General features: G+C 43.8%; 2 protein-coding genes across 2 annotated transcripts in view; both read left to right on the top strand.

Annotated features, from left to right (window-relative positions):
• LOC116974098 (probable E3 ubiquitin-protein ligase HERC4) overlaps nucleotides 1-1,677 on the top strand; it is a 40,962-nt gene extending 39,285 nt beyond the window's left edge. The window contains exon 16 of the mRNA XM_033022238.1: nucleotides 982-1,677. Within this exon, the coding sequence (XP_032878129.1) occupies nucleotides 982-1,190 (209 nt within the window). The 3' untranslated portion in view covers nucleotides 1,191-1,677. The remainder of the gene's footprint in view (nucleotides 1-981) is intronic.
• Nucleotides 1,678-5,069: 3,392 nt separating this feature from the next.
• Nucleotides 5,070-27,160, top strand: part of LOC116978336 (probable E3 ubiquitin-protein ligase HERC3) — a 68,188-nt gene continuing 46,097 nt past the window's right edge. Inside the window, exons 1-10 of the mRNA XM_033029475.1 lie at nucleotides 5,070-5,302; nucleotides 9,194-9,350; nucleotides 10,937-11,013; nucleotides 11,829-12,050; nucleotides 13,767-13,858; nucleotides 16,493-16,623; nucleotides 17,006-17,160; nucleotides 18,721-18,797; nucleotides 22,066-22,163; nucleotides 26,011-26,070. Of these exons, the coding sequence (XP_032885366.1) occupies nucleotides 5,140-5,302; nucleotides 9,194-9,350; nucleotides 10,937-11,013; nucleotides 11,829-12,050; nucleotides 13,767-13,858; nucleotides 16,493-16,623; nucleotides 17,006-17,160; nucleotides 18,721-18,797; nucleotides 22,066-22,163; nucleotides 26,011-26,070 (1,232 nt within the window). The 5' untranslated portion in view covers nucleotides 5,070-5,139. The remainder of the gene's footprint in view (nucleotides 5,303-9,193; nucleotides 9,351-10,936; nucleotides 11,014-11,828; nucleotides 12,051-13,766; nucleotides 13,859-16,492; nucleotides 16,624-17,005; nucleotides 17,161-18,720; nucleotides 18,798-22,065; nucleotides 22,164-26,010; nucleotides 26,071-27,160) is intronic.

Raw genomic sequence — 27,160 nt, 5'->3', positions numbered from 1 at the left:
TGATTTATTTTTTTCCCTCTCAGCCCCATTCGCCTGCCTTCTCCCTATAACCTTTGACGCCCTTTCCAATCAAATAGGTAAAGTCATAGAGTCATACTGCACGGAAACAGGCCCTTCGGCCCAGCTTGCCTCATCTACACCAGTCCCACCTGCCCACGTTTGGCCCATACAGGACATATAACATAGAACATTGAACAATACAGAACAGGAAGTGGCCCTTCGGTCCTATCCCTCTAAACCTTTCCTATCCATGTACCTGTCAATCGTCGATTTAAAAATACCCAATGACTTGACCTTCACAGCCGTCTACGGTAATGAGTTCCACAGATTCACCACCCTCTGACTAAAGAAATTCCTCCTCTCCTTTCTGAAGATACGTCCTTTTATTCTAAGGCTGTGCCCTTTGGTTCTAGACTCTCCCACTATTGGAAACATCCTTTCCACATCCACGCTATGTAGACCTTTCATTATTCAGTAGGTTATTTTAGACTTATTTTACCTGCATGCAAGTTGTCTGAGAGACTGGGGCAGATGTAGGGCATTGACAATCTTTCAAGGCTCTTTGTTTCGATCAATATTTGAGCTACTGGATGGTAACCATTGAGTCACTGGAGACTGGAATGATGGAAAAGTCCTTGAAGCAGATGGGGTAGAGGGTTATTGAAGTGAAGGGATGAAGATTTTGTCCTCTTGCCTTTATCAACGAGGGTTGAGGGAATGTTTAAGAGCAACAGTGGTTCTGCTGGTAGAGCTGTTTGGGAAGTGGGAGGAAACCAGAGCACTGGGGGAAAACCACACAGTCGAAGAAAGAACGTGCAAACTCCACACAGACGGGACCCAAGATCAGGATCAAACGTGGGTTCTGGCACTGTGAGGTAGTGGGTCTACCAGCTTCACCACTGTGCTGCCTAAATATATGTATATGTGGAATGTACTTTTCTGAATCATGTAACATAACTTCTAATAATGTTCCTTTCTCAGCATTTATCTTCGGATCCGATCAAATTCCAGTGATGGGAATGAAGTGTTTGAAGATAAAAATCTCTTCATGTGGGTGGACTGAAGATGATTATCCAGAGGCAGTCACTTGTTTTGACATCTTGCTTCTACCAGAGTATACCAGTCCAGGATCTCTGAGAACAAAACTGGTGACAGCTATCAAATCTAAGAAGAAACTTAATAGAGAATGAAGCTACTCAGCAAAAGAGACTGCAGCTTTTAATGGAAGAAACATTAGCAACGACACACTATCCAATGATCCACACCTGCACTTATATCAAAGACTAGTAACAGCTGGGAAGAAACTGTCCCTAAATCTGGTGGAAATGTTCAAGACTGGAAACCTCTATGTTCATGTTGGAAAGCAAAGTGTTGTCAAACTTGTGTATGAACAGAGCAGATTTTGAAATTGGAGTGTAATTTCTTCTGCACTCTTAACGGAAGTTTATTTTGCAACTATTTAGGAGGCCCTTTGGCCCATCAGGTCTTCGAACAATCCCTTTGGTCTCATTACCTTTCTCATTTCCCTGTACCCGGCTTTATCTATTTCTCAGGGCAGCACAGTCGCGCAGCGGTAGAGTTGCTGCCTTGCAGTGCCAGAGACCTGGGTTTGATTCTGACTATGGGTACTGTCTGTGTGGAGTTTGCATGTTCTCCCCGTAGCCTGCTTTGGTTTTCTCTAGGTGCTCCGGTTTCCTCACACAGGTTTAAGAAGGAACTGCAGATGCTGGAAAAATTGAAGGCAGACAAAAATGCTGGAGAAACTCAGCGGGTGAGGCAGCATCTATGGAGCGAAGGAATAGGTGATGTTTCGGTTTGAGACCCTTCCTCACACAGGTTTGTAGGTTAATTGGCTTTGGTACAATTGTAAATTGCCCTAGTGTGTAGGAAAATGTGAGTGTATGGGGTGATTGCTGGTCGGCGCGGACTCGATGGGCCGAAGGGCCTGTTTCCGCGCTGTATCTCTAAACTAAACTAAACTAAATATTGTCACCAACACCCCTTAAATTATTTTTACAATGAGTATCCGTCGACAATTAACCTAACAGCATGTCATCAGGATGTGGAACAAATCCAGAGCCCCCGTAGGAAACCCCACAGAGAGAACATGCAAGGTTTGGGGTCAGGACCGAACCAGGAGCTGTGAGGCAGCTCCACTGACTGCTGTGCCTTCACATGGTTGGTAATTTGGTTAAAACACCCACTGTGCACGATCGGAAAATGCCATGGCTCATTGTTGTCAGTGTGTGGACTATGTTGATGTACTGCATATCCTTGGAACATTTTGCTGGATCATCCTTTGGATTTTTATGCTACTGAGACCTGCCAATTCATGGAGGCACATAAAGAGATGTTGAATAAATACACTAAAAGAAAGGAATGACCCAACGGGCAGCAGCCACGCCTCGACAGCAAGCCTGGCTCGCCCCCGCGCAACCGGTAAACCACCTGGAGTCGTCCGAGACTCGTCTCCTGTTCGACTCTGAAGACCGGAAACTGGTGAGGAGGACTGACGGTGGACAAAAGTCTGTTTTCAAAATGGCGGCGGAAGGAGGACAGGATTGGTGTTGCCAGGACAACGGGCCTTGAAGGCCAAGATAAGGCTGCGCTCTTAGGAACTCTGAAACTTTGTTGACGCCAGAAATGTGGCAACTCTTTGTGTACTGTCTCGGTGATGTCTACTATTACACTTCATTTGTTGCACTTTGTGCTTATCTCTGATTATGCTAGTCTGGAGTATGATTTAATTAAATTGGTTGCAAAAAATACATATTTTCATTGTGCTTGGGTACAGAGGTAAATGCGAAAGTAATGTATCATCATCACTGTTAATCATCACCAGTGTAAAAACATTAAATATGGTCATACACTCAGCAGACCAGGTAGCATCTGTGGAAAGTGAAATTATTCATATTTCAGGTTGATAACCCTTTATAAGAACTGGGAAAGTATAATTGAACGTTAAAAGCTACTGATAATCTGTTCAAATTAAAGGGATAGGCCAACGCCTTAGGGCCAAATGGCTTTTTTCCTGTGCTTTTATTATGAGAATACTTTAAGTAGTTTTTGGTCATCATATTAACTAAGAGCAAAGCATTCAAAGGGAATGGAGATGCAAGAATCTGCAAATGCTGGGATCTTGAACAAAAAAACAAGTGCTGGAAGAACTCAGTGGGTCAGGCTGCATCCTCGTGTGAAGAAAAGGTCCCAACACGAGACATTGCCTGTCTATTTCCTTGCACAAATACTGCCTGACCCGTTCACTTCCTCCAGCAGTTTATTTAATGCAATCGAAAACAAACCCAGCTTGTATTGGGATTTCTGATCATAGTGCTATCGAGTTCTGTTTTCACACTGCATCTCTAAAGTCTTTAAAAAAAAAAAATTAAAAAAAGCATATCTCCAGAGACCAGGATCAGTTTAGATTTCAGAGACTTGGGGTTGGAAAATGGTCAGATGGCACCAGAACATTGTAACTCTTGCATCGTTCAACCCTTAACCTGTATATGATTGTAGTCATGGTGTGATTTAACGGGATAGCACACCAAACAAAGCTTTTCACTACTTTGGTACATGTGCTAATAATAAAATTAATTGATTTAAAAGTAAACTTTTCCAAGTGTGGTCTCGCCAATGACTTGTATAGCTACAAACTAAGGCTTGTCACTAAACATCTATACATGTGACAATAATAAACTTAAACCTAAACATTATCCAAAAGATGGTCCTTCTGGCTGTGTGGCGGCGCTTCTGTCAGGACTGCATTGGTGTCAGTTCAATTTGAGTCCAAGAGTGGGATTTGAACTGACGGACTTGTGACCCAGAGGCAAAGGTGCGCCACTGTGCATCATCTGTGATTCATTTCCTTTCCAGTGTGACAGCTTGGTTTCCATTTCCAACCCTTATGGCTGGAGTTCAGCAAGAATGATGAAAGGAAACTGAAACTGAAAGCATGAAAGGAATGCAGAAAAACACTGGGTGGAATCGGAAACAAAATATTGTGACAGTACCTGCATCAGAGAGGCAATGCAGAGGTTACCCATGTTCTCCAGAGATGGTGCGTGACCCCAGCACTTTGTGTGTTTTTCAATATCAACCAGCATCTGTGGTTCTTTGTTTCTCCCTTTCAGTTTGGTTTATTTGGTTTAGTTCACGTGGACCGAGTTACAACAAAAAGCTTTTGTTGCGTGTTAACCATTTAGCAAAAAGACAATACATGATTACAACCGAGCCATTCACAGTGTACAGATAGATGATAAGGGAATAACATTTAGTGCGAGATAAAGTCAGTAAAATCTGATCCAAGATAGTCCGAGGGACTCCAATGAGGTAGATAGTAGTTTCGGACTGCTTTCTAGTTGTGTTAGGATGATTCAGTTGCCTGATAACAGCAGGGAAGAAACTGTCCCTGAATATGGTGGCGTGTGTTTTCACACTTCTCTACCTTTTTCCAGAGGGGAGAAGAGGGATTGGCCGGGGTGCGACTCGTCCTTGATAATGCTGCTGGCCTTGCCGAGGCAAAGTGAGGTATAAATTGAGTCAATGGAAGGGAGGTTGGTTGGTGTGATGGTCTGGGCTTCGTCCGCTATTCTCTGAAATTTCTTGCGGTCTTGGATGGAGTTGTTCCCAAACCAAGTTGTGATGCATCTCGATAAAAAGCTTTCCACGGAACATCTGTAGTTGGTGAGAGTTGCTGAGGACAAGGAAGTCATAAGGAATAGGTGTAGAATTAGGCCATTCGGCCCATCAAGTCTACTCTGCCATTCAATCATGGCTGATCGATCTTTACCTCCTAATCCCATTCTCCTGCCTTCTCCCCATAACCTCTGACACATGTACTAATCAAGAAGCATTAGTGTGCTTTCCTTGTAAGCTCGTTGAGTAACATTAGTGTTTACTTGAGCACAGGACTCGTTGCCAGGCGGTGAGATGCGGCTCCCGTGTGAAATACCCCAGAGAGGGATTCCCCCTCACCTGCCTCCTGGAGATGCCATTGGTGGACGGGGATGTTTGGGGCGGGGCCTGTGGGCGGGACTCCCCCCACGTGATGATAAAGTGACACTTTATAACCTGACACTGGGGTTTCATCTCATTTCCTTCACACTTTGACCGGATCGTTTGCAGTGTCACGAAGGGGCGATGCTGTACAACTGGGAGACGGGCTTGCAGCCCGAACGTTGCTCCGACTTGGGGGATGTTCTGGGCACCGAGCAGATCCGGCACCTTTGCTGCCGGAGCGGATGCACAGTAGTTGTGTTGTCCAGCGGGAAGATTTTCAGGAGAGTCGATGGAAAACCACCTGGTAAGGGGGAACATACATGCGGGTAAAATCCTGTGTGCTGCAGGATGTTGTTGTGTCTCAAATTGACACGCAGTAAATTATATATTGAGGTAATCTGTAATGTCACCAAAGCGTGTGGGATGTACAGCAATCTACGTATTTGATACAAAGTGCTGGAGTAACTTAGTGGGTCAGGCAGCATCGCTCTGTGTAGAAATAAGGAACTACAGAAAAACTGCTTTTTATTTCATGCAAAAAAAGGCCATAAATCGGTATTATGCTGGGATCAATATTTCTGATTCTAGTTTAAGTGATTTACAGATAATGGAAGAATTATAAAATTGAATTAAAACTTTCAAGCTCATTAGTCTGTTTTCGTTATATTTAGTTAAAGATTTGAAAATTATATTTAATAACATTTTAAAAAGTATTATATATTACAACAAAAATGAGTATTATTTTCTCTCTCCACTTCTCTTCCACCTTGGGAGTCGATTTTCCAATCTGGGTAATGATTGGAATTAGTTCCTGGGGTATTGGGCTGGGTCTGCTCTCTGGGCGCTGATCCCGGGGCAGTACGTTTGTATTTTGTTTAGCGCTGGTTAGTTTCACTTTCATTTCTCACGCACAGTGTCAGCGCCACAAGCAGGCAGTCGATCTGAATAGAAAAACAACGACGTTATCCGCTTGAGCGGTGTAAACGAAACTCTTCCCTCCAACTCCGCCTTTGCCTTTTATTGTGATCGGCGACCAGGGAACAATTTCGAGGGAACTATTTTGGTGGATAAAACTGTAATGGGTGGTAAATGAGAGTGAATTGACAAAATTAATCCCAATGTATGGTCAATCCAGTGAGGAGTATACAAATTGCTGAAACACTTCAAGGAACTGCAGATGCTGATTGTGTGGGAAAGAACTGCAGATGCTGGTTTAAATCGAAGTTCGGCACAAAATGCTGGAGTAACTCAGCGGGACAGGCAGCATCTCTGGAGAGAAGGCTTCTCCACCGTTCCTTCTCACCGGAGATGCTGCTTGCCCCGCTGAGTTAGTCCAGCATTTTGTGTCTAACTGCAGTCTGCTGATTAATGCACAACAGGACACAAAGTGCTGGAGTAACAGCGCGGCAGTCAGGCAGCATCTCTGGAGAATGGTATGAAGCTTCAAAATAACAATTAAAGACGCAAATGCTGGAAAATCTGAAATAAAAAGGTGGAATAGGTCAACATAGGTGAGACGGGCTTTGATAAGCAGATGGTTGGAACAAAGGCCAGCAATAAGAAAAGAAGGTGTGATGAGGTTTGAAGAGTTGCAGACTGTAAAACCAGAGGAAGGAAAGTGACGGGGGTCAAGTCAAGTCAACTTTATTTGTCACATACACATACAAGATGTGCAGTGAAATGAAAGTGGCAATGCCTGCGGATTGTGCAAAAACTACAGAACAGAATAGAACAGAATCAGTGTTTACATGTTAGAAATTTTTTATTTACAAGACACAACACAACAGTAAATTAGTCCCTGGTGAGATAAGAGTTTACAGTCCTGATGGCCTGTGGGAAGAAACTCGGTCTCATCCTCTGTTTTCACAGCATGACAGTGGAGGCATTTGCCTGACCGTAGCAGCTGGAACAGGCCGCTGCTGGGCTGGTAAGGGTCCCCCATAATGTTGCTGGCTCTGGATCTGCACCTCCTGGTGTATAGGTCCTGCAGGAGGGCGAGTGTAGTTCCCATAGTGCGTTCGGCTGAACGCACTACTCTCTGCAGAGCCTTCCTGTCCTGGGCAGAGCAGTTCCCAAACCAGTGTGTGATGTTGCCGGACAAGATGCCTTCTAGCCCCAGAGTAGAAGCACTGAAGGATCTTCAGAGAGACTCTGAATTTCCTCAGCTGCCTGAGGTGGTAATGGCGCTACCTTGCCTTACTCACCTGCGCGGCAGTGTGTGTTGTCCATGTCAGATCCTCTGTGATGTGGATTCCCAGGTATTTAAAGCAGCTCACCCTATCCAGTAGGGGGAGGGGGGGGAGAAAAAGTGAGAGTCTAGGTGGGGCACAGGAGATGGATGAGGGAGGAAGAGAGGGGGAGTGTGCAGGAGGAAGTGTGTGTGTGTGTGTGTGTGTGTGTGTGGGGGGGGGGGGGGGGGGGGTGCGTGATTGGTGAGAAACTACCTAGAACCGGTAAAACTACCTCGGTGACGCATTGGGTCGAGACACCTTCTTCGGACGTCTCACCCATTTGTCCTGACCTGAAACGTCACCTATCCATGTTCTTCACAAATCCACATTAACTCTGCCCTATCCTGCTATTATTTTCCAAGTGCATCTTCCCACTTCCTTAATCATGAATTCCATCATTTTTCCTACTACTTCTTATATCAGAGTTACTGATTCTGGTTATAGTATGAATATTTATTTATCTAATTTCAAGTATTCCTTGCATACCATCTCTCTCTCTCTCTGTCCCTCCCCACACGTGTCATTTACTATTGTTTGTATCCCTTCATTATCAATTCTTCCACAGCCAACAATGTACCATTGTGGGCTCCACCTTTCATCGGTGCCGGCTGTGATTTGTTCTGTCCCTTTTCATCTTTATAGTTTCCTTCTCCCCCGACTCTCAGTCTGAAGAAGGGTTGTGATGCAAAACATCACTTATTCTTTTTCTCCAGTGAGGCTGCCTGACCCGCTGAGCTACTCCAGCACATTGTGTCTATTACTGGCTCTAGCCCAACATTTTCTTTCTTGCGTGGGAAAGAACTGCAGATGCTTGTTTAAATCGAAGGTAGACAAAAAATGCTGGAGTAACTCAGCGGGACAGGCAGCATCTCTGGATAGAAAGAATGGGTGATCCTTCTTCTTACCCGATCCGAAATGTCACCCATTCCTTCTCTTCAGAGATGATGCCTGATCCGCTGAGTTACTCCAGCATTTTGTGTCTATTTTCTTTCTTGCTCCTTTCTGTAATACTGGGGTTACATTTGCTGCCCTCCAATTTGTGGGAACCTTTCTAGAATGTATGGAATTATGTAAGATGCCAACTGGTGCATCCACTATCTCAGCAAAGTCTTGGGATGCAACTCACCAAGTCAGGGATGAAGATTCCTGACCCAAAACGTTGCCTGTCAATTTCCTCCACACATGTTACTTGACTTGCTGAGTTCCTTCAGCACTTTATGTTTTGCTACCTTTCAGTTGCCTTGTTGGTAGTTTGAAGTCCAGTTTTACATATGTGGCTTGGTGGGTTAATTGGCCACCGTACATTGCTCAGGTGTATAAATGCGTGATAGAATCTGTGTGACATTGATGAAGAGAATGTAGGCAAATCTTTTAAAAGGGATTGATGTAAGATTAGCATAAATATGTAGTTGATGGTCGGAGTGGGCGCTAAGAATGAAGGGGGGGACCTAGCAGGAGGTCGCCGAGAACGAAGGGCGGTGGCAGGCCTGATTCGCTGCTTCGAGACTAAGATAGGACTGTTCATGTAGTAAGGAACTGCTGATGCTGGTTTAAATCGAAGATAGACACAAAAAGCTGGAGTAACTCAGTGGGACAGGCAGTATCTGGAGAGAAGGAATGGGCGACATTTTAGGTCGAGACCCTTCTTCAGTCCGAATGTCTAGGACTGTTCAATGAACTTATTGTGACTTTGTCAACGGCAGAAACGTGGTGACTCTTGTGTACTGCCTCGGTGAGGTCTGCTGTATGATTTTACCAGGTTGTATGCAAATAAAGAGTTTCACTGTACCGTGCTACATGTGACAACAAAGTATCATTGAATCATTTAATTTAGTGGGTCAAAGGGCATCTTTCCATGCTGTATCTTTCTATAACTCTTGGACTTTGTGAGATTATGAGTCCAGTTCCAGAACTGCAATTTACACATTGTCCCAGCATTAATAACTTGTTTTCATCCCATGCAGGGCAGTTTCCTTATTTCAAGGAACAGGAGATTCATTTTGCTGCTTGTGGGACATCCCAAGTTCTGTTTGTTTCGGCGACAGGAAGTATTCTTCAGAGTCAAGTCAATTCAAAGAGATGTGCCAATAATCTAAGAGGGATCACCTTATCGAAACCACAGTAAGGCGGCGTTATTCCTAGTCTTTCAAATCTGAACAAAGTTGAAGTTTTTTGTTAACTCTATGCTGCTGTGGTGTAATCTGCACCACAGCGTCACAGGTCACCAACACTTGCAAGGGGTACAAGTGTAAACATGTTGGGTTTAGTTGCTCCTCAATCAAATAAACATTCAGAGGATATTCAGATTATTAAAGATTGCAAGTTCCATCCAGCAGACAGCTCCTGTTGACAGTACAGCACCCTAATGGGATATAATCTTTGATTAAATGTTCAACTTTCCATGGAAGGATTTTAGATAGTCATAGAGCCATACAGCGTTGAAACAGGCCCTTCGGCCCAACTTTCCCATGCCAGTCAACATGCCCCCTCTACACTAGTCCCACCTGCCTGCAATTAGCCCACATCCCTCTAAGAGTATACTACCCATGTACCTGTCTAAATGTTTCTTAAACGTTGTGATAGTAGCTTCTTCAACTACCTCCTCCAGCAGCTCATTCCACACATCTACCACTCTAAGTGTAAAAAAAGTTACCCCTCAGTTTCCTTTTAAATCATTCCCTGCCTCACCTTAAACCTATGTCCCCGGTTCTCGATTCCCCTACTCTGGGTAAAAGACTGCATTTACCCTATCTATTCCTCGCATGACCCTATACACCTTTATAAGATCGCTCATCCTCCTCCTGCGCTCCAAGAAATAGTCTTAGCCTGCTCAACTCTCCCTAAAATCTTAAGCCATTTTCAAAAGGGAAGGTAGCACCATTTAGAAAGACCTATCAGTGGATATTTTTAAGGCAGAGATAGATTCTTGATTAGTACAGGTGTCAGAGGTTATGGGGAGAAGACAGGAGAATGGGGTTCGGAGGGAGAGATAAATAAGCCATGATTGAATGACGGAGTAGACTTGATGTGCTGAATGGCCTAATTCTACTAATATTCCTTATGAACTCTTAGTTTTGTTTAGTTTCAAGGTACAGCATACAAACAGATCCCTTGGCCCACCAAGTCCATGCCATCCATCGATCACTCATTCACACTCCATGCTATCCATATCCTTCCATTCCCTGTATAAATGTGCCTATCCAAGAACCTCTTAAATCCCACTATCGTATTTGTCTCCAAGAACAACCTTTGGCAATGCATATCAACCACACATAATGTAAAAAAACTTGCCCCGCACCGTTCCTTAAAACATTTCCCCCTCTGCCCTTACAGCCATACCATCTAGTCTTTGACATTTGTGACATCAAAGGTTCTGATTGTTTACCTTGTCTATGCCTCTCATAATTATATTTCTTCTAATATGTCTCTCCTCAACTTCCAAAGCTCTGGGGAAAATAGTCCAACGCTGGAATATTGCCAGAGCACCGGGAAACCTCACAGGGAGAATATGGAAGGTCAACTAGAGTACTGGTGGTCAGGAATAAACCTGGGCTTATGGAGCTGTGCGACATCAGCACTACCTGCTGCTTCACCGTGCCGTTCAATATCATATGAACAGATACATTAAAGGACAGTCTCAGATGGTGTCAGGCAGATTTAATAAATGTGGGCAGTGTACATAATTATGTTCTTTTTTTAATGTTTAGGTTGTTTAGGAGTTTGAGTGGAAATAATATAATACAAGTGACCTGCGGAAACAATCATTCTTTGGCGCTTTCCAAAGGTAAATGATAAAATAAAATGGCCTCTGTGAATTAATTAGAAATATTAATATACTGATTAAACTGTGCACACTGCTATAGGAATGAACAAATCAAAGTTGGCATAAAATGGTACATCTTACAAGATGGATGATGATGTTATGGAGAAGGTGCAGAAGAAGATGCCACCAGGATGTTGCCTGGATTAGAGAGTATTAGCTGCAAGGAGAGGTTGGACAAAGCCGGTGTTTTCTCTGTAGTGTCAAAAGTAACCCTGCCGGATATCTCTGTCATATTTCAAAGTCTTGTGGATGAAATCTATCTTCCATCACTAGTGCTGTCAAGATGGCACCCAAGCCAGGCGACTCTCAGCATGCTGGTCCTAGAAGCGGTTTTGCATTCATTAATTACAACGCTCCACTCTTTTAAACCTCTACTCCAACAGCAGTATTTGTACTACGTTCATCTTGTAAAAGTACATTGTGGACAGCTAGATTGTAATCATGTGCAGTCTTTCTTCTGACAGGGGAGCACACAACAAGAAAGCTTTTCACTTTACCTCGGTACACATGACAATAAACTAAACTAAAACTGTTGTCTTTCATACTGTGATTTTGGTGCATACAAAAATCCTTAATGGATCCGTGCAGTGTGTGGTCTGTTTTCTGGGAGAAAATACTTTCTCACTATTTATAACTAAATGTCTGATGCTCTGAGCAAGATTTTATGCTCAATGTTTTATAGAAATTGTGTGAGATTAACATTTCTCTTAATGCTTAGACTACATTTGTTTGAATCCAAAAGGTAATATTTAACATTGTTTGACTTTTCTTGAAAGATGGTCAAGTCTTTGCCTGGGGACAGAACACCTTTGGCCAGTTGGGTCTCGGTACAAGAGGTCCCCTGTCTTGCGACCCCCAGACGGTGAAGAGTTTCTCTGGGGTCCCAGTGGCTCAGATCACAGCTGGAGGCGAGCACAGCTTCGCTCTGACCGTCTCGGGGACGGTATTTGCATGGGGCAGAAATAATCACGGACAACTGGGGCTCGACGACACAGAGGGTAAGGACATTGCCAAACAATATCAGCCTTTCTTTTCCTTTCCGTGGCTTTAGACATTAGAGAAACAGCGCGTAAACAGATCCCTCAGCCCAAAGAGTCCGCACAGACCAGCAATCACCCCGTACACTCGCACAATCCTACACCCGAGGGACCATTTACAGTTATTACTGATTGCAATTAACCTACAAACCTGTACGTCTTTGGGGTGTGGGAGGAAACCGGAGCACCTGGCGAGAACCCAAGCGGTCACAGGGAGAACATACCAACTCCATACAGAAAGCATCCATAGTCTGGATCGAACCCGGGTAGCAACTCTACCACTGCACCCATGTGCCTCCCAACTTCATTTCCACGTAGTTTTGTACTCGTGTAATTATTGACCAATGTGCTGGAGTAACTCAGCAGGTCAGGCAGCATCTCTGGAGAACATGGATTGGTGATATTTCTAGTTGGGACCCTACTCCAGAGTGATTGTGGTGGAGGGAGGGGGGAAGAAAGCTGGGAGAGAGGAGGGGGCAGGATAAAGCCTGGTAAGTGATGGGTGGATACAAGTTACTGTAGGTTTATTTTTGATCGGTAAATTGTTGGACAAGGCTGGTGTTGAAAATAAAAGATTTGATGAATTGTGAAGCCAGAGGAAGGAATGTAGGTTAATAGGGGGGAAGATGGGTGGGGGGGACAAATAGTTGTGTATCCTGGCGGGCATAGGGACTGAGCTGGGCAAAATAGGGGGGATGGGCATAAAGAAGGAGGGGTGGGCACAGGAAAGAGAGGGAAAGGAATAATAAGATGGTTAACTTATTAGAAGTAACTGTTGTTGCAAAACTAAACCAGTTGAACAATTCATTTAACCGCTCATTGGATTTCAATTTAAAACAAACACATCAACAAAGCATTTTACAATTGCGAAAACATTGATTCAATGATGATTTAATTATACTCTATTGTGACATGGTGTAGCGAAATGTTTTGTTTTGCATCCAACCCGGTAAAATCATACAGCAGACCTCACCTATATATATTTTTTTAATATTATTTCATAATAATCTAAAATACTTTTATTCAATTATACACACATACAGAGTAGTAACAAAATCAAAACTGCCATTGTTAGTTTCCAATCAAATAGTTATCAGATTAAAATATTGTCAACTTTATCTACAATGCACTTGACCCCCCCCCCCCCCTCCCCCCTCCGTGGCGACCAGCGTTCACAGAAGGCCTCCAGAGTCCCCACGTACAACGCGTGCTCCCTCTCCAGAGACACGTGGGCACAGACGTTGGCCCGGAAGAGGGGCAGGCAGTCGACTCGGACAGAACCCTCGACTGCCTCGCTGCCTGGAGCAGACCTCACCTGCGCAGTAGACAGGTGTCACCACGTTTCTGGCTATGATAAAGTTACAATAGTTTACTGAACAGCCCTCTACTGCCTGCCTGGCAGCATCCCACCCCCTCCCATTACCACCAGGCCCCCCTTTGTATTGCACTTTGACACCCCTGAACATCCTTTGTAAGAGCACGGAGATTTTCAGGACACAGGTTTAAAACAACATCAAGTGTGTTCAGTGATGATGAACCATTTTATTTTCACTTATTCAACTTGGTTTTAGTGCGAACTTTCATGGTCAGTTACCATTTGGTCAAAGTACATTAGAAAGGGCTATCGTAGAATTAGGAAGAAGAATGTGGGCTGACTGCTTTCATTACTTGTTGCAGATACTCTTACTCCCAAACATGTGCAAATCCTATCGTGCAAGAGCACCATCTTTATTTCTTGTGGAGAGGAGCACACTGCAGTTCTGACGAAGGTTTGTTCTCAAATAATTGAAAATCTTAATGGTCTGCTCTGCATTACAGAAGTGAGAGAAAGATTCTCTTTGCGATTAAAGTTGCGACCTGATAAAAAAATCCTTCTGGAAGACAAAGGGAAACCACTAGCATCCTCTCAAGTGATTGGCTCTGGAATTTGTAAGAGCAGATTGAGGCCATTCAGCCCATCACTTCTACTCCACCATTCAATCATGGCTGATCTACCTTTCCCTCTCAACCCCATTCTCCTGCCTTTTCCCCAGATACCCATACTAATCAAGAATCTCAATCTGCACCTTAAAAATACCTAATGATTTGGCCTCCACAACAATATGTGGCAATGAATTCCACATAGTAACCACCATCTGACTAATGTTCTTGGGTGAGTTGTGATTAAACCCTGTGGAAGCGAGATCACAGTGGAGATCACATGGATTTGCACATAGATGGACACCTTGGATTAAATACATCCAGTTTTGTTTTTGGTTCAGTTTGCTAGTCTTCACTGCTTTTATTTTAGAGATTCAGCATGTAAACCGGCCCTTCAGCTCACTGAGTCAACATTAACTATTGATCACCCGTTCACACTAGTTCTATATTATCCCACTTTCTCAGTTCAGTTTAGTCTATTGTTGCTTGCACCAAGGTACAATGAAAAGCTTTTATTGTGTGCTAACCAGTCAGCGGAAAGACAATACATGATTACAATCGAACCATTCACAGCGTACAGATACATGATAAGGGAATAACATTTTGTGCAGGGTAAAGCCAGTAAAGTCCAATCAAAGATTGTCCAAGGGTCACAAATGAGGTGGATAGTAGTTCAGGACTGCTCTCTTCATCAACCTCCTACACACTGGGGGAAAATAAGCTGCAAACTCGCATGCCTTTGTGATGTGGGAGGAAACCAGAACACCCGGAGAAAACTCACGCAGTCATAGGGATTGCGTGCCAACACCACTCAGACAGCACCTGGGGTCCGGATGGAACCTGGGTCTCTGGTGCTCTACCAGCTGCACCAGTATGCCACCCACCAATGTTCAGCAAAGTCAGATATTTGTGGTCATTAAAAAATATTGCAGGAAAGTCAGAGGCAACTGAACCACCCTATCAACACTAAAGAGCAGTCCTGAACTACTATCAACCTCGTTGGAGACCCTTGGATTATCTTTAATCGGACTTTACAGGATTTTATCTTGCACTAAACATATTTCCCTTTATCATGTATCTGTACACTGTGGAATGGAAGGCTCGATTGTAATCATGTATTGTCTTTCTGCTGACTGGTTGGCACACAACAAAAGCTTTTCACTGTATCTCGGTACACGTGACAATAAACTAAACTAAATCAACAGGCCCTTCAGCCCACGGAGTTAGTACTAACCATCGAGCATCCATTTACGCAAATCCTAGTTTTTTTACCCCATAATCCCATCAGCTCCTCCCCCAATGCTATTGCTTACCTACCCACTTAGAACAACGTACTGTGGCCAATTAATTTGCCAACCCTCGTGTCTATTGGGATGTGGGAAGAAACTGGAATATCCGCTGGAAAGAATCGCAGTCATAGGAGGTGTATGTGCACTCTACACAGCCAGCCACATGAGGCCAGGATTGAACCTAGGTCTCTGCAGTTGTCACACTCTGCTAAGTGGTCCACTGAGCACTCCCAATACATAAATGTTTAGGCTCCATAAAATGCACCTAAATCAAGATCATGAATAATTGCAATTAAAGATCAGTCCATGTTTTATCTCAAGAATTTTTATTCTCATTTTCAGAATTACAAAGACTTTGTTTTTCACCCATTCTCACCTCTGCTTTACCTTCTCACCCATTCTCACCCTTGCTGTATCCTCTCTCCCTTGCTTTACCCCCTCACCCACCCTTGTCCTTCCACACCACTGTCGCTAACCCCACATCCCACAGCAAATAATGGTGTTGGCCTGAAGTCTTCACCAACGTTTCTAAAGCATTCTTAAATCTAAATCAATGAAAATGTAGACCCAGCATGGCTGGAATATATCACAGACACATAGCGAAAATAGGGATTTTACTGTTGATCTGAGAGGTTTTCAAAATATGTTGGTTAATTCAAGGAAGGATTAATTAAGTTTAGAGAAATCGTGGAAAAAGGCCCTTCAGCCCACCAGGTCCACCCCAACCATCGATCACCCAGTGATCTGTGTTCTCTAGTTCTGTGTTATCTCACTTTCTCATCCCCTTCCTACACATTAGGGGCAATTTACAGTGGCCAATTAATCTACAAACCCACACGGCATTGGAATGTGGGAGGAAACCGGAGAAACCCACGGAGTCACAGGGAGAATGTGCAAACTCTACACAGACAGCAATCATAGTCAGGATCGCACCCAGGTCTCTGGTGGTATGAGGGAGCAGCTCTACCGCTGTGTCACTGTGCCGCCCTGTTCCAGATTAAGTTATTATTCTTAGCTACTGGATGCTGTTGTCATGTTGGGTAATGATTATAACATGCATTGGTTATTGATAAATGGAGCACTTGAGCAATGCAAAGGCTTCCCTTGATTCTTCCCTTTGCTTTTCCCAGTGCAAAGGCTTCCCTTGATTCATTGAAGACACTGTTACGTTATCAGTCACGTTTTCTTTTCTAGGATGGATTTGTTTTGACATTTGGAGCTGGGGCGCACGGACAGCTTGGACACAACTCGACAAGAGATGAGATCAAACCTCGACTGGTTGGCGGACTGTTTGGGAGAAAGGTTTCTCAGATCGCATGCGGGAGGTGAGCTGGTAATACATTGTAAAGTAAAATACACTGTCAGTTTCAAATTCTTACAAACATGTGCAGATGCTCCACAGAAAGCACACTGTCAGGTTGCATCCCAGCTTGGTTTGGGAACAAATGCAGATGCAGACCGCGTGGGTTTTCTCCGAGATCTTCGGTACCTCCCACACTCCAAAGATGTGCAGGTATGCAGGTAAATTGGCTTGGTAAATGTAAGAATTGTCCCTAGTGTGTGTAGGATAGTGTTAATGAGCCGGGATCGCTGCTCAGCGCGGACTCGGTGGGCCTAAGGGCCTGTTTCCGCGCTGTATCTCTAAACTAAATAGTAAAAAATGAGCAAAAGCATCTAAAATTAGCTCTGTTTGTTCACTTTAAACAGCTATCACACATTGGCCCTCGTTTCATCCACTGGCACGATCTATTCCTTTGGTTGTGGAGAAATGATAAGGCTGGGAAATGGCCAAACCAGTGAACATTCAGTGCCTCTTCCCATCAATCTGATGGACACTGCAAGCAATGGTGGAGCTGACAATGGTGAGCAAAACAAAGCCTTAAAGCTGCAACTACAGTGCAAAATTAGAAATGCAATGCTGTTTAACTTGTGAATGGGATAACTAAGCTCATCAAGTTTATTCATCTAATATGTGATAATAAAGTGGTCATTAAAAATGATCACCAGACGATTCAAAATCTGTAATATTAATTTGTAGAATTATAGGCTTCACACATACAGGGTGTGCAGACATAATTTAATGCCCGTTTAGCCATTTTATTCAATTTCTGTGATCAATGTCTTTTTATCTTTTTATAATGGCAACGTCTAATGTCGATTTGCCACCATTTAATTTAATCCCCCATTCAATGATATAGTGTTAAGTGTGCATGGGCAGATTCCAACTTATGCAATTCCCCTTCAAATACAGGTGTAGAATCACAATGGCACAGAAGAAAGCCCATTCAGCCACTACCTTTTGATACCTCTAGTTTTTCTCTCCCTTGACTCTCAGTCTGAAGAAGGGTCTCGACCCGAAACATCACCTACTGTATTCCTTTTCTCCAGAGTTGCTGCCTGACGCACTGAGTTTCTCCAGCATTTTGGATCTATCTTTGGTTTAAACATCTGCAGTTCCTTCCTACACATTTTGTCTACTCCACAGCAAAATTTCCTCCAGTTTTGCCTACTTGGGAGAAGTTCTCCTCCTCTCTCCGACGAGAGTTCTGCAGCACCCTCTATCGCTGCTCCCTAATAATTATTATTTAAATTATTATTATTTAAATTATATGAAGCGCTTTGGGGTCAATGCAAATTGTCTTAAAATGCGCTATATAAATAAAGTTTACTTACTTACTTACTTACTCCCTCTCTGTGATTCCACCGGCTCCACAACCATGTTTTAACTCAGACTCGCTGCCACAGCCACTTGTGTTTTCTCGGTACTTGCCTACACTCCATCTTTTGCTTTGGGGCTGTACCTTTTCATACCTCTAATTTCCCTCTCCCCGAATCTCAGACTGAAGAAGGGTCTCGACCCGAAACGTCACCTTTTCCTTTCCTCCAGAGATGCTGCCTGACCTGCTGAATTACTCCAGCATTTTGTCTATTTTAGGATTAGTGGATAATCTGTGGCATCCAGAACATTGACATAGAAATATAGTCACAGAAACAGGCCCTTCAGCTCAACGCATCCATGCCGATTAAGATGCCCATCTAAGTTAGTCCCATTTTCCTGCATTTTGTCTATGTCCTTTTAAACCTTTCTTATTCACGTACCTGTACAATTGTATTTTAAATGTTGTTTTAGTAGTACCTGCCTCAACCACTTCCTCAGGCAGCTCGTTCTATATATGTTCCACCCTCTGTGTGAGAAGGTCGCCCCTCAGCTTCTTATCAATTTGGTGGCGCAGCGGTAGCCTTACAGCACCAGAGACCCGGGTTCGATCCTGACTACGGGTGCTTGTCTGTGCCATTATGTAAACGTAACAGAAAACTGGAAGGAAATGCGCGTAGCTTTCAAATGAATAGATTGGACAGGGACGTCGGGACTTGGTAGTGATGGTGTGACCCATTGAATCTGTACCTATGCTATTTCACAGGCGGTTCAATTAAACGAGGCGTCAGAAAAATATTTGCTGGGGGAAAGTTCAGCTTTGCAGAATGCTATGATGAAGAGGTAAGAGCACAACTAAACTTTAGGAACAGGAAATGGGGTTTGACATGGATTACAATGAGAGGATAGTGGTGGTGTAATTTCCTGTTGGGAATCGGAGTTCATTTGAGTTGTGTAACTTTTCATTGTGTCTGACGTTCTTAATATCATATTTATAATGTTTTGACTTGATTTAGACTTTAGAGATACAGCGTGGAAACAGGCTCTTTAGCCCACCGGGTCTGCGCCGACCAACCATCACGTACACTAGCACTATCCTACACACTAAGAACGATTTACAATTTTACCGAAGCCAATTAACCTGCAAACCTGCACGTCTTTGGAATGTGGGATGAAACCGGTCGCCTGGAGAAACCCACGTGGTCACAGGGAAAACGTACACATTCCGTACAGACAGCACCCATTGTCAGGATCGAACCCGGGTCTCTGGTGCTGTTAGGCAGCAACTATACTGCTGTGCCACCGTGCCGCCCCCTTTCGATGAGTTTCTAAAGGCTGGTGGTGGCAGATTCTGCAATAACTTACAGGAGAGGAAATTGTAGGAATGTTGGGAAGTAGCAGAAGAATGGGATTAGTGGCATCGTTCTGTGTGATAGATTCTATGAATTTAATAGACAAACTGCTGGAGTAACTCAATGGGTCAGGCAGCATCAGGGGAGGGAATGGACAGGTGACGTTTTGGGTTTGGACCCCTCTTCAGACCTTGTGCCAACATTTTATCCATCAAATTCTGTTTCAGTATAGATGCTGAGTGTGTTTCCTTACAGCCCACCCATGGTATTGTTTGCCTGTATGTGCTACAATAAGTGACCTAGCCAATGGACATTTTTAAGGCGGAGATTAACAGATTCTTGATTGGTAAGGGTGTCAGGGGTTATGGGGAGAAGGCAGGAGCATGGGGTTGAGAGGGAAAGATAGATCAGCCACGATTGAATGGCGGATTGAGTAGACTTGATGCGCTGAATGGCCTAATCTGTTCCTAAAATTTATGAACCTATGAACCAAGAGAGGTTTCTTCCTGGATTTTGTTATGTCACAGCTTTGGCAGCCGATAGGAGGTGCACCATGCCAACAGTGGAAATAGCATGCCTGTCATATTCACCCTTCCGTCAGCAGTCCAGCAGAGCTGAATGGTTTAGATCCATATCCCTCTGCTTCATGGATTTGTGCAAACAGTTCGAGCTTTACTTTGTATATAATCATGCAAGTGTAAATGAGGCATTTGCAGAATTGGTTGATGCTTTGTGGAGTTCTCAGTTTGCAGGGGTGATCTTGAGGCAGCCACTTTAATTCTCAATCCGATTCCGATTCCATCCTGAACTAAAGGAACAACATCTCGGCTTCGCTCTCTTGCAACCTCAGGAAAGAACAATGAATGTTCCAAATACAGATAATTTGCCTCTTTGATTTTACAATTTAGCCTAGTTTGCTATTTATTTTAAATTTATGTACAGCTGTAATGGCGGCACAGTGGAGCAGCATTAGAGTTGCTGCCTTACAGCACCAGGAACCCGGGTTTGATCCTGACCATGGGTGCTGTTTGTACAGAGTTTGTACGTTCTCCCTGTGACCACGTGGGTTTTCTCTGGGTGCTCTGGTTTCCTCCCACACTCCAAAGACGTACAGGTTTGAAAGTTAATTGGGTTTGTTAAAATTGTAAATTGTCCCTTGTGTGTAGCATAATGCTTATGTACAGGGTGATCTTTGGTCAGCGCTGACTCGGTTAGCCGAAGGGCCTGTTTCCGCGCTGTATCTCTAAAGTCTAAAGCTTTGCTATAAATTCTTGGTGGATACAACATTAGGCGAATCCTATGCCCTCCCATAGCTTTTGCTCCTGAACTTGTCACAGACCATGCAACTAATACCATGAAAACAAGTCACTGGACCCCAAATAAATTGGTTTAGCACCAGGAGTGACACCGTTGTTGCTGGCTTTGTACACATTGGCACATCTATTACCCAGGTGAACGTCATTTTCGTCACAGCAGTAAATATCCCCAATTTTCAGTAGAGCTGTATACAATCTTTGGCTTCGAAAGCCATGCCAGTAAAAAGAGCTTTGCACCATAATCTAGCAAGCATTGTGAGTGCGCTCTGTGCAGCCAGAACACTCTGACCCAGAAACTAAAGCTGCCCTCATGATGTTTCCCATTATTATGCTTGTGCCCCTTTCTCGCTTTGGTTCTATGTGGTCAGTATTCATGCTACTTTGTACCCGATCTGCCTGAACCGACCTCCGTAAAAGAGACGCCAGAGACTGCAGATCCAGATCCAAAATGTCAGCCATCCCTTTGCCTCCACAGATGCTGCTTGACCCGCTGAGTTCCTCCAACAGTTTGTTTTCTGCTCCATATAATCTTGACCACCAGGTTCAGGAACAGCTTCATCCCAACAACCATTAGGCTCTTGAACGCTACACCACACTAATCTCATTTACGAACTATGAATTGCTTTTGGTTGCACTGAAGACTTCTGGGTTTTTTTTGTATTAGTATTGGGGTTATTAATTTATTGCATTTCTGTTTATTATATATCATCAATGTTTATTGTGTTTACAGGCCTGCTATATGCTGTTGCAAGTAAGAATTTAATTGTTCCGTTGTCGGGACATGTGACAAATTAAACACTCTTGACCCTTTAGCCTGGTAGAACTGCTGCCCCACAAAGCCCAATACTCAGTTCGATCCTGACTTTGGGTGCTGTCAGTGTGGAGTTGGCACGTTCTTGTTGAGAACCCAAAATGTTAATTATTTTTCTTTCCCTGCTGTTTGATTGGCTGAGATTTTCCAACATTTCAGTTTTTGTTGCAGAATGCAGCAATTTAATTTGTTTTTACTTGCATTGATCTAATTTAATTGATCATAAACTGTAGGGATTGAAATTTTAATGACATAGAAGAATGCCATTGGCTATCTATTGCCAGTAATGGTTTGGAAAACACATCAGGGTCTCCACCCGAAACGTCGCCCACTAGGGACAATTTTTACATTTACCAAGCCAATTAACCTACAAATCTGTACGTCTTTGGAGTGTGGGAGGAAACCGAAGATCTTGGAGAAAACCCACACAGGTCACATAGTCGTGATCGAACCCAGGTCTCCGGCGCTGCATTCGCTGTAGGGCAGCAACTCTATCGCTGCGCCACCATGGCCGCCCTAGTTCTTTCCTACCTAGATATCAAGAGGACTTTGTCTCTACTGTCAAACCCTGATGTTTCCTTTTGGAATTCTTGATGTAATGGTGGTTATTTAATGTCCTTATTTTCCTCCAGAATTTACTATCATCTCAAGAAGAATCTCTGCTCACTCTGAAGAGAATTGTGCCACTAACTAATTTATTGGAGGAGAAACTGTGCAAGAACACAAAAAAGTAAGTTTATTTCTGCAGAAAAAATGTGTAGGTAGGAACTGCAGGTGCTGGTTTATACCAAAGATAGACACAAAATGCTGGAGTAGCTCAGTGAGTCAGCTCAGGCAGCCTCTCTGGAGAAACGGAATAGGTCTGAAGAAGGGTTCTGACCCAAAACGCCACCTATTCTTTTTCTCCAGAGATGCTGCCTGACCCGCTGAGTTTCTCCAGCATTTTGAGTCTATTTTCTTTCTCCAGAGTCCAGCTTAATGTTCATAATAGCACATGATAGAAAGTTATAAAATTATGAGAGTCCTTGGTAAGATAGACAGTGAGGACCTTCTTCTCAGGGTGGAAATGTGAAATACTAGAGGGCAGAGCTATACGGTCAGAGGGGAAAAGTTCAAAGGCGATGTGTGGGGGTGGTTTTTTTACACAGAGTGGTGGGTGCCTGCAACGCGCTGCCAGGGGTGGTGGTGAAATGAGATGCCATAGTGGCTTTTACGAGGCCTTTAGATTGGCACATGGATATACGGGGAATGGAGGAATGTAGCACATGTGCCCACCGAGAAGAATAGTTCAACATGGCGTCGTGTTTGGTACCGACATCATGAGCTGAAGGGCATGTTCCTGTGCTGTACTGTCTTATGTTCTCATTTGCAACAAGAGTTTCATTAGAACTTTTCATCAGTCTCTGAGCCAACACTCGGAAAGGTAAATGACTACATTTTACTCTTGGATTGAAGCCTGATATGTTTATTTCAAAGTGGGTCGAGGTTGATGCTGAGTACTTTACACAATTTTGATCTCCTTTCCTGCACACAAGTGAAAATTACAATGAAAACACAAAAGTATGTGCTATAACACCAGGATAAGTGCTCAACCAATAAAACCAAGCCCAAAGCCAAAATAGTATCTATACTGCTTATACACACTTTTGCTAAGGACAATAACTAAATCCATATGCAATAATCAGCTACCTACATGTTAACAAACACATAACAACTGTTTGTGTAGATGCGTATATCATTAGGGTTATCAAGTGGGCACCTCCCTTCATTGGTGTTTCATTGAGTAAGTTCCACGACACCTCGGGTAGACTCAACAATTAATCCTCCTCAATACCTGCTCTCACCACCTCTGCTACCAGTATCTACTAAATACAGGAACCTGCAGACGATTAATTCACTCAAACAAATGCTCACACGTATCCTGACCCAACAATAAACAGTTGTAGCATCACAAATATCAACCTCACAAATAAAACTGGTATACATTTACACAGAATACACTTACAAAGAAATACACATACCGCATATTATACATTTCCTTTCTGCTCCCAACTGACCCTATTTCCTCTCCACCAAATCCACCTACTGCCTTACTCTGCTGCCTCTGACATCTCCTTTACGGCCTGATGCAAACTCTATCTGCAAATTCCTAGCTCTCCAAATGGCCACGTGGTTGATCACTCAATGAAACCTCTACAACCCACCTCTACCGGACGTAATCTTGCTCTCCACCCTCACTGCTCAACGTCTGCTGGCAAATCTACATATCTTGAGTTTTCATCAGCTGTCATGATTGTATTATTTAGAAAAAACGGAGCAGATTGGGTCTATACGTCATTTAGATGAATTAAGATTGAAAGGCCTGCATAGAGTGGATGTGGAGAGCATGTTTCCATTAGTGGGAAAGTCTAGGACTAGAGGACAAAGCATCAGTATTAAAGAACCGTACCTTTAGAAAGGAAATGAGGAATTTATTTCATCAGAGTGTGGTGAATCTGTAGAATTCATTGCCACAGATGGCTGTGGAGGCCAAGTATTTGTGTAATTTTAAAGAAGAGATTGATGGGTTCTTGATTAGTAAGGGAGTCAACTGTTACAGGGAGAAGGCTGGAGTATGGGGTTGAGAGGGAAAGATAGATCAGCCATGATTGAAGACCGGAGATGTTTGGATGGGCTGAATGGTCCAAATCTGCTCCTATGACTTATGAACATAAAAAGTGACTCTATTAATGCGCAGAGGGTTGTGAAGGGGCATGAGAGGGTAATTGAAAATCACAGGGCATCGTTTTAAAATAAGGCGGCATTCATCTTCCAAATGAAGATACGTTTTTCTTAGAAAATTGTGAATGTTTGGAACTCTGTACACCAGAAGGCTGAGTCAGCGTTTTGGAGTACTGAGAAGTCAATGGTATTGAGGAACAAGTGTTGAGATTGAGATCAGAGTAGATGTCGAGTGTCAGGCCCACCCTCTTTCATGCATCAGCTGGCAGGTTGGCAACATTGTGGAATTTGGCTGTAAGTAAGTAAGTAAGTAAGTAAGTAAACTTTATTTATATAGCGCATTTTAAGTCAATTTGCATTGACCCCAAAGCGCTTCACATAATTTAAATAATAATAAGTTCCATTGCAAACCATAGAAAAAGGTTTTTAAAAAATGAATAAAAATGGACAGAGTAACATATTACAGAGTTCAACACAAACACAACACAAACATCCCCCCACAGCAGAATCAAAACATTTCCACTGCGGGGGAAAGGCACCAGAAAGTTAAGTCCTCTTCCTCTGTGAAACATCCCGAGGTCAGGGCCTATCTGTGGCCGTGCAGCCAGTCCGATGATTTTCAGGGCCCTCTTGCCGTAAAGATGAAACATCGGCGTCGGGTGAAACATTCCTCAGCGGCTTGGAAAAGTCTGGAGCGGCTGTCCCCTCCCCGGAGACCGGAGACCGCGGCACTCGTAGTCCTCCGGCCGCGCCGGCTGGAGCTCCGACCCCGGCGAACTCGATCTCTGGCTCTGCGGCGCTCCAAATCCAAATCCAGCGCCGAACGCCCGCAGCCACAGCTCCGCGATGTTGGAAGTCGGCGACCAAAGCGCTCCGGAGCTTACCGCACGGCGACCCGGTAGGCATCGCCCGCTCCTTGTTGGTATCCCAGCGCTGCGCCACCGCCGCCGAAGCTGTAGTCCCAGCCGGTCCCGACAGGAAAACGCCGCTCCACTTTCGGTGGTAGGCCGCGAGGACGGGGCGAAGAAACAGCACGGAGGGATGCTGCCTCTCCGACCAGGTAGGGGACTAAGAATAAAGTTTCCCCCTTCCCCACCCCCACCCCCCACATAGAAGACCTCCACTAACATAAAATAAAATAAAGAAAGGTGTAGAGGCGGACTGCGGGCAGGCTGCCATACATAGACGGCGCCCACTCCCGCACATCCGCCATCAAAAGTGTTCAGAAAGACAACTATGTTCCGCACATGATTGATTGAACACTTGGGTTTGAGCGGGTCTAGATTCTGGAGCAAATGTCACTGTGGTTTGAACAGTTTTCCACCAACTTTGATTAGAGTCATAGAATCATACAACATGGAAACAGGCCCTTTGGCCCAACTCTTACATGCCGACCAAGATGCCAGTTTCAGAGTCTTCCAAACTGACTACATGGATAAGCGCACCAATGTCAGTGTCCCCTCCCAGCCCAGCATCCACCAGCACTGAGCCCATACTAACTCTTAGATGGATACATTGACTTCACAATGTCACTCAATAGTCAAGACTCAAGAATTTTTATTGTCATATGTCCCGAAACAGAATAATGACATTCTTACTTGCAGCAGCACAAGAGATATGTAAACATATGTAGGAAGGAACAGCCGATGTTGGTTTATACCAAAGATAGCATAGGCTTCAAGTGCATGATGGTAGTTTGCTCTTCTTCAATGGCTGTGCAAACCGACCTTTAATGGAATATCCTGCTGGAAAGTTTCTGAGAATTTGAACAGTCTGTGAACTGGTGAAAGTTGTTGTTTTTTTATATAAGGTCAATTTAACACGCTGCGTTAAATATGTTTTAATTTAATTCTCAGAGCAATCATTCGGGGTTATTCATCTTCACCGATTATGAATGCAAGCTTCCTGGACACGAGGTAAATCAAAGGGCTGTTGCTTAGCAATTCGTGTTAAAATATCCTAAATAAACTTGCTGCAGATCCTACTTCAGTTTAGTCTTGAGATACAGCACGGAAACAGGCCCACCGAGTCCACAACAATCCCCGCATACTACCCTCCACACACTAGGGACAATTTACAATTATACCAATCCAATTAGCCTACAAACCTGCACATCTTTAGAGTGTGGGACAACACTGGAGCTCCCGGAGAAAACCCACGGGGAGAAGGTATACACAGCAACTGTAGTCAGGATCGAACCCAGTTCTCTGGCGCTGTAAGGCAGTAACTTTCCCTCTTCTCCATTGTGCCGCCCAAATCGGTTGTTTCATCTTCTAGCCTAACCAAAACCAAATCCATTTGTCCTTGATCAAGAAGGAACTATATTCTATTCTCTGCTTTTTGTTTTACTCATTTGTCCTAAGGTGACTCATTTCCATCTAACCAAGAGCCAGTGAAGGGGTAAAATAAATTTAAGAACTTGTTTGTTTATTGTTATGATCCATCCACAAACAATGGATTTTCAAGCTATATTCCTCTTCTCTTCTGACGGTCTGCACATGGACAAGTGGTGTCCATTAGATGTGCATTGACTGTGTACAACTTATACACTTTTGGTTGGAGTACAATGTGCATATGTTACTATATCTCCATTCAGTGCATGGAATGAGTTTGTATTCTACTTTGTAGACACTTTACTTTAGACACTTTACAGATACAGGGCAGAAATCTGCCCTTCGGCCCACCGAGTCTGTGCCGACCAGCAATCACCTACACTATCCTACTCACTAGGGACAATTTACATTATTTTTTACCGAAGCCAATTAACCTACAAACCTATACGCCAGAGGAAACCGGAGCACCCGGTGAAAACATACGCGGTCACAGGGAGAAAATACAAACTCCATACGGATAACATCCGTAGTCAGGATTGAACCCAGATCTCTGGTACTGTAAGGCAGCAATTATATTGCTGTGCCACCATGCCGCCTCGAGTGAACTCCAGCACATCGCATGTCATTGCTGTTTTTCATACCAAGATATAGATTTATTTGTGTCATCTTTGAG

The sequence above is a fragment of the Amblyraja radiata genome, chromosome 1 (assembly GCF_010909765.2).
Source record: "Amblyraja radiata isolate CabotCenter1 chromosome 1, sAmbRad1.1.pri, whole genome shotgun sequence".
Taxonomy (NCBI): Eukaryota; Metazoa; Chordata; class Chondrichthyes; order Rajiformes; family Rajidae; genus Amblyraja; species Amblyraja radiata.
Note: the sequence above shows the minus strand (reverse complement) of the source record. Positions and strands in the feature narration are given on the sequence as shown.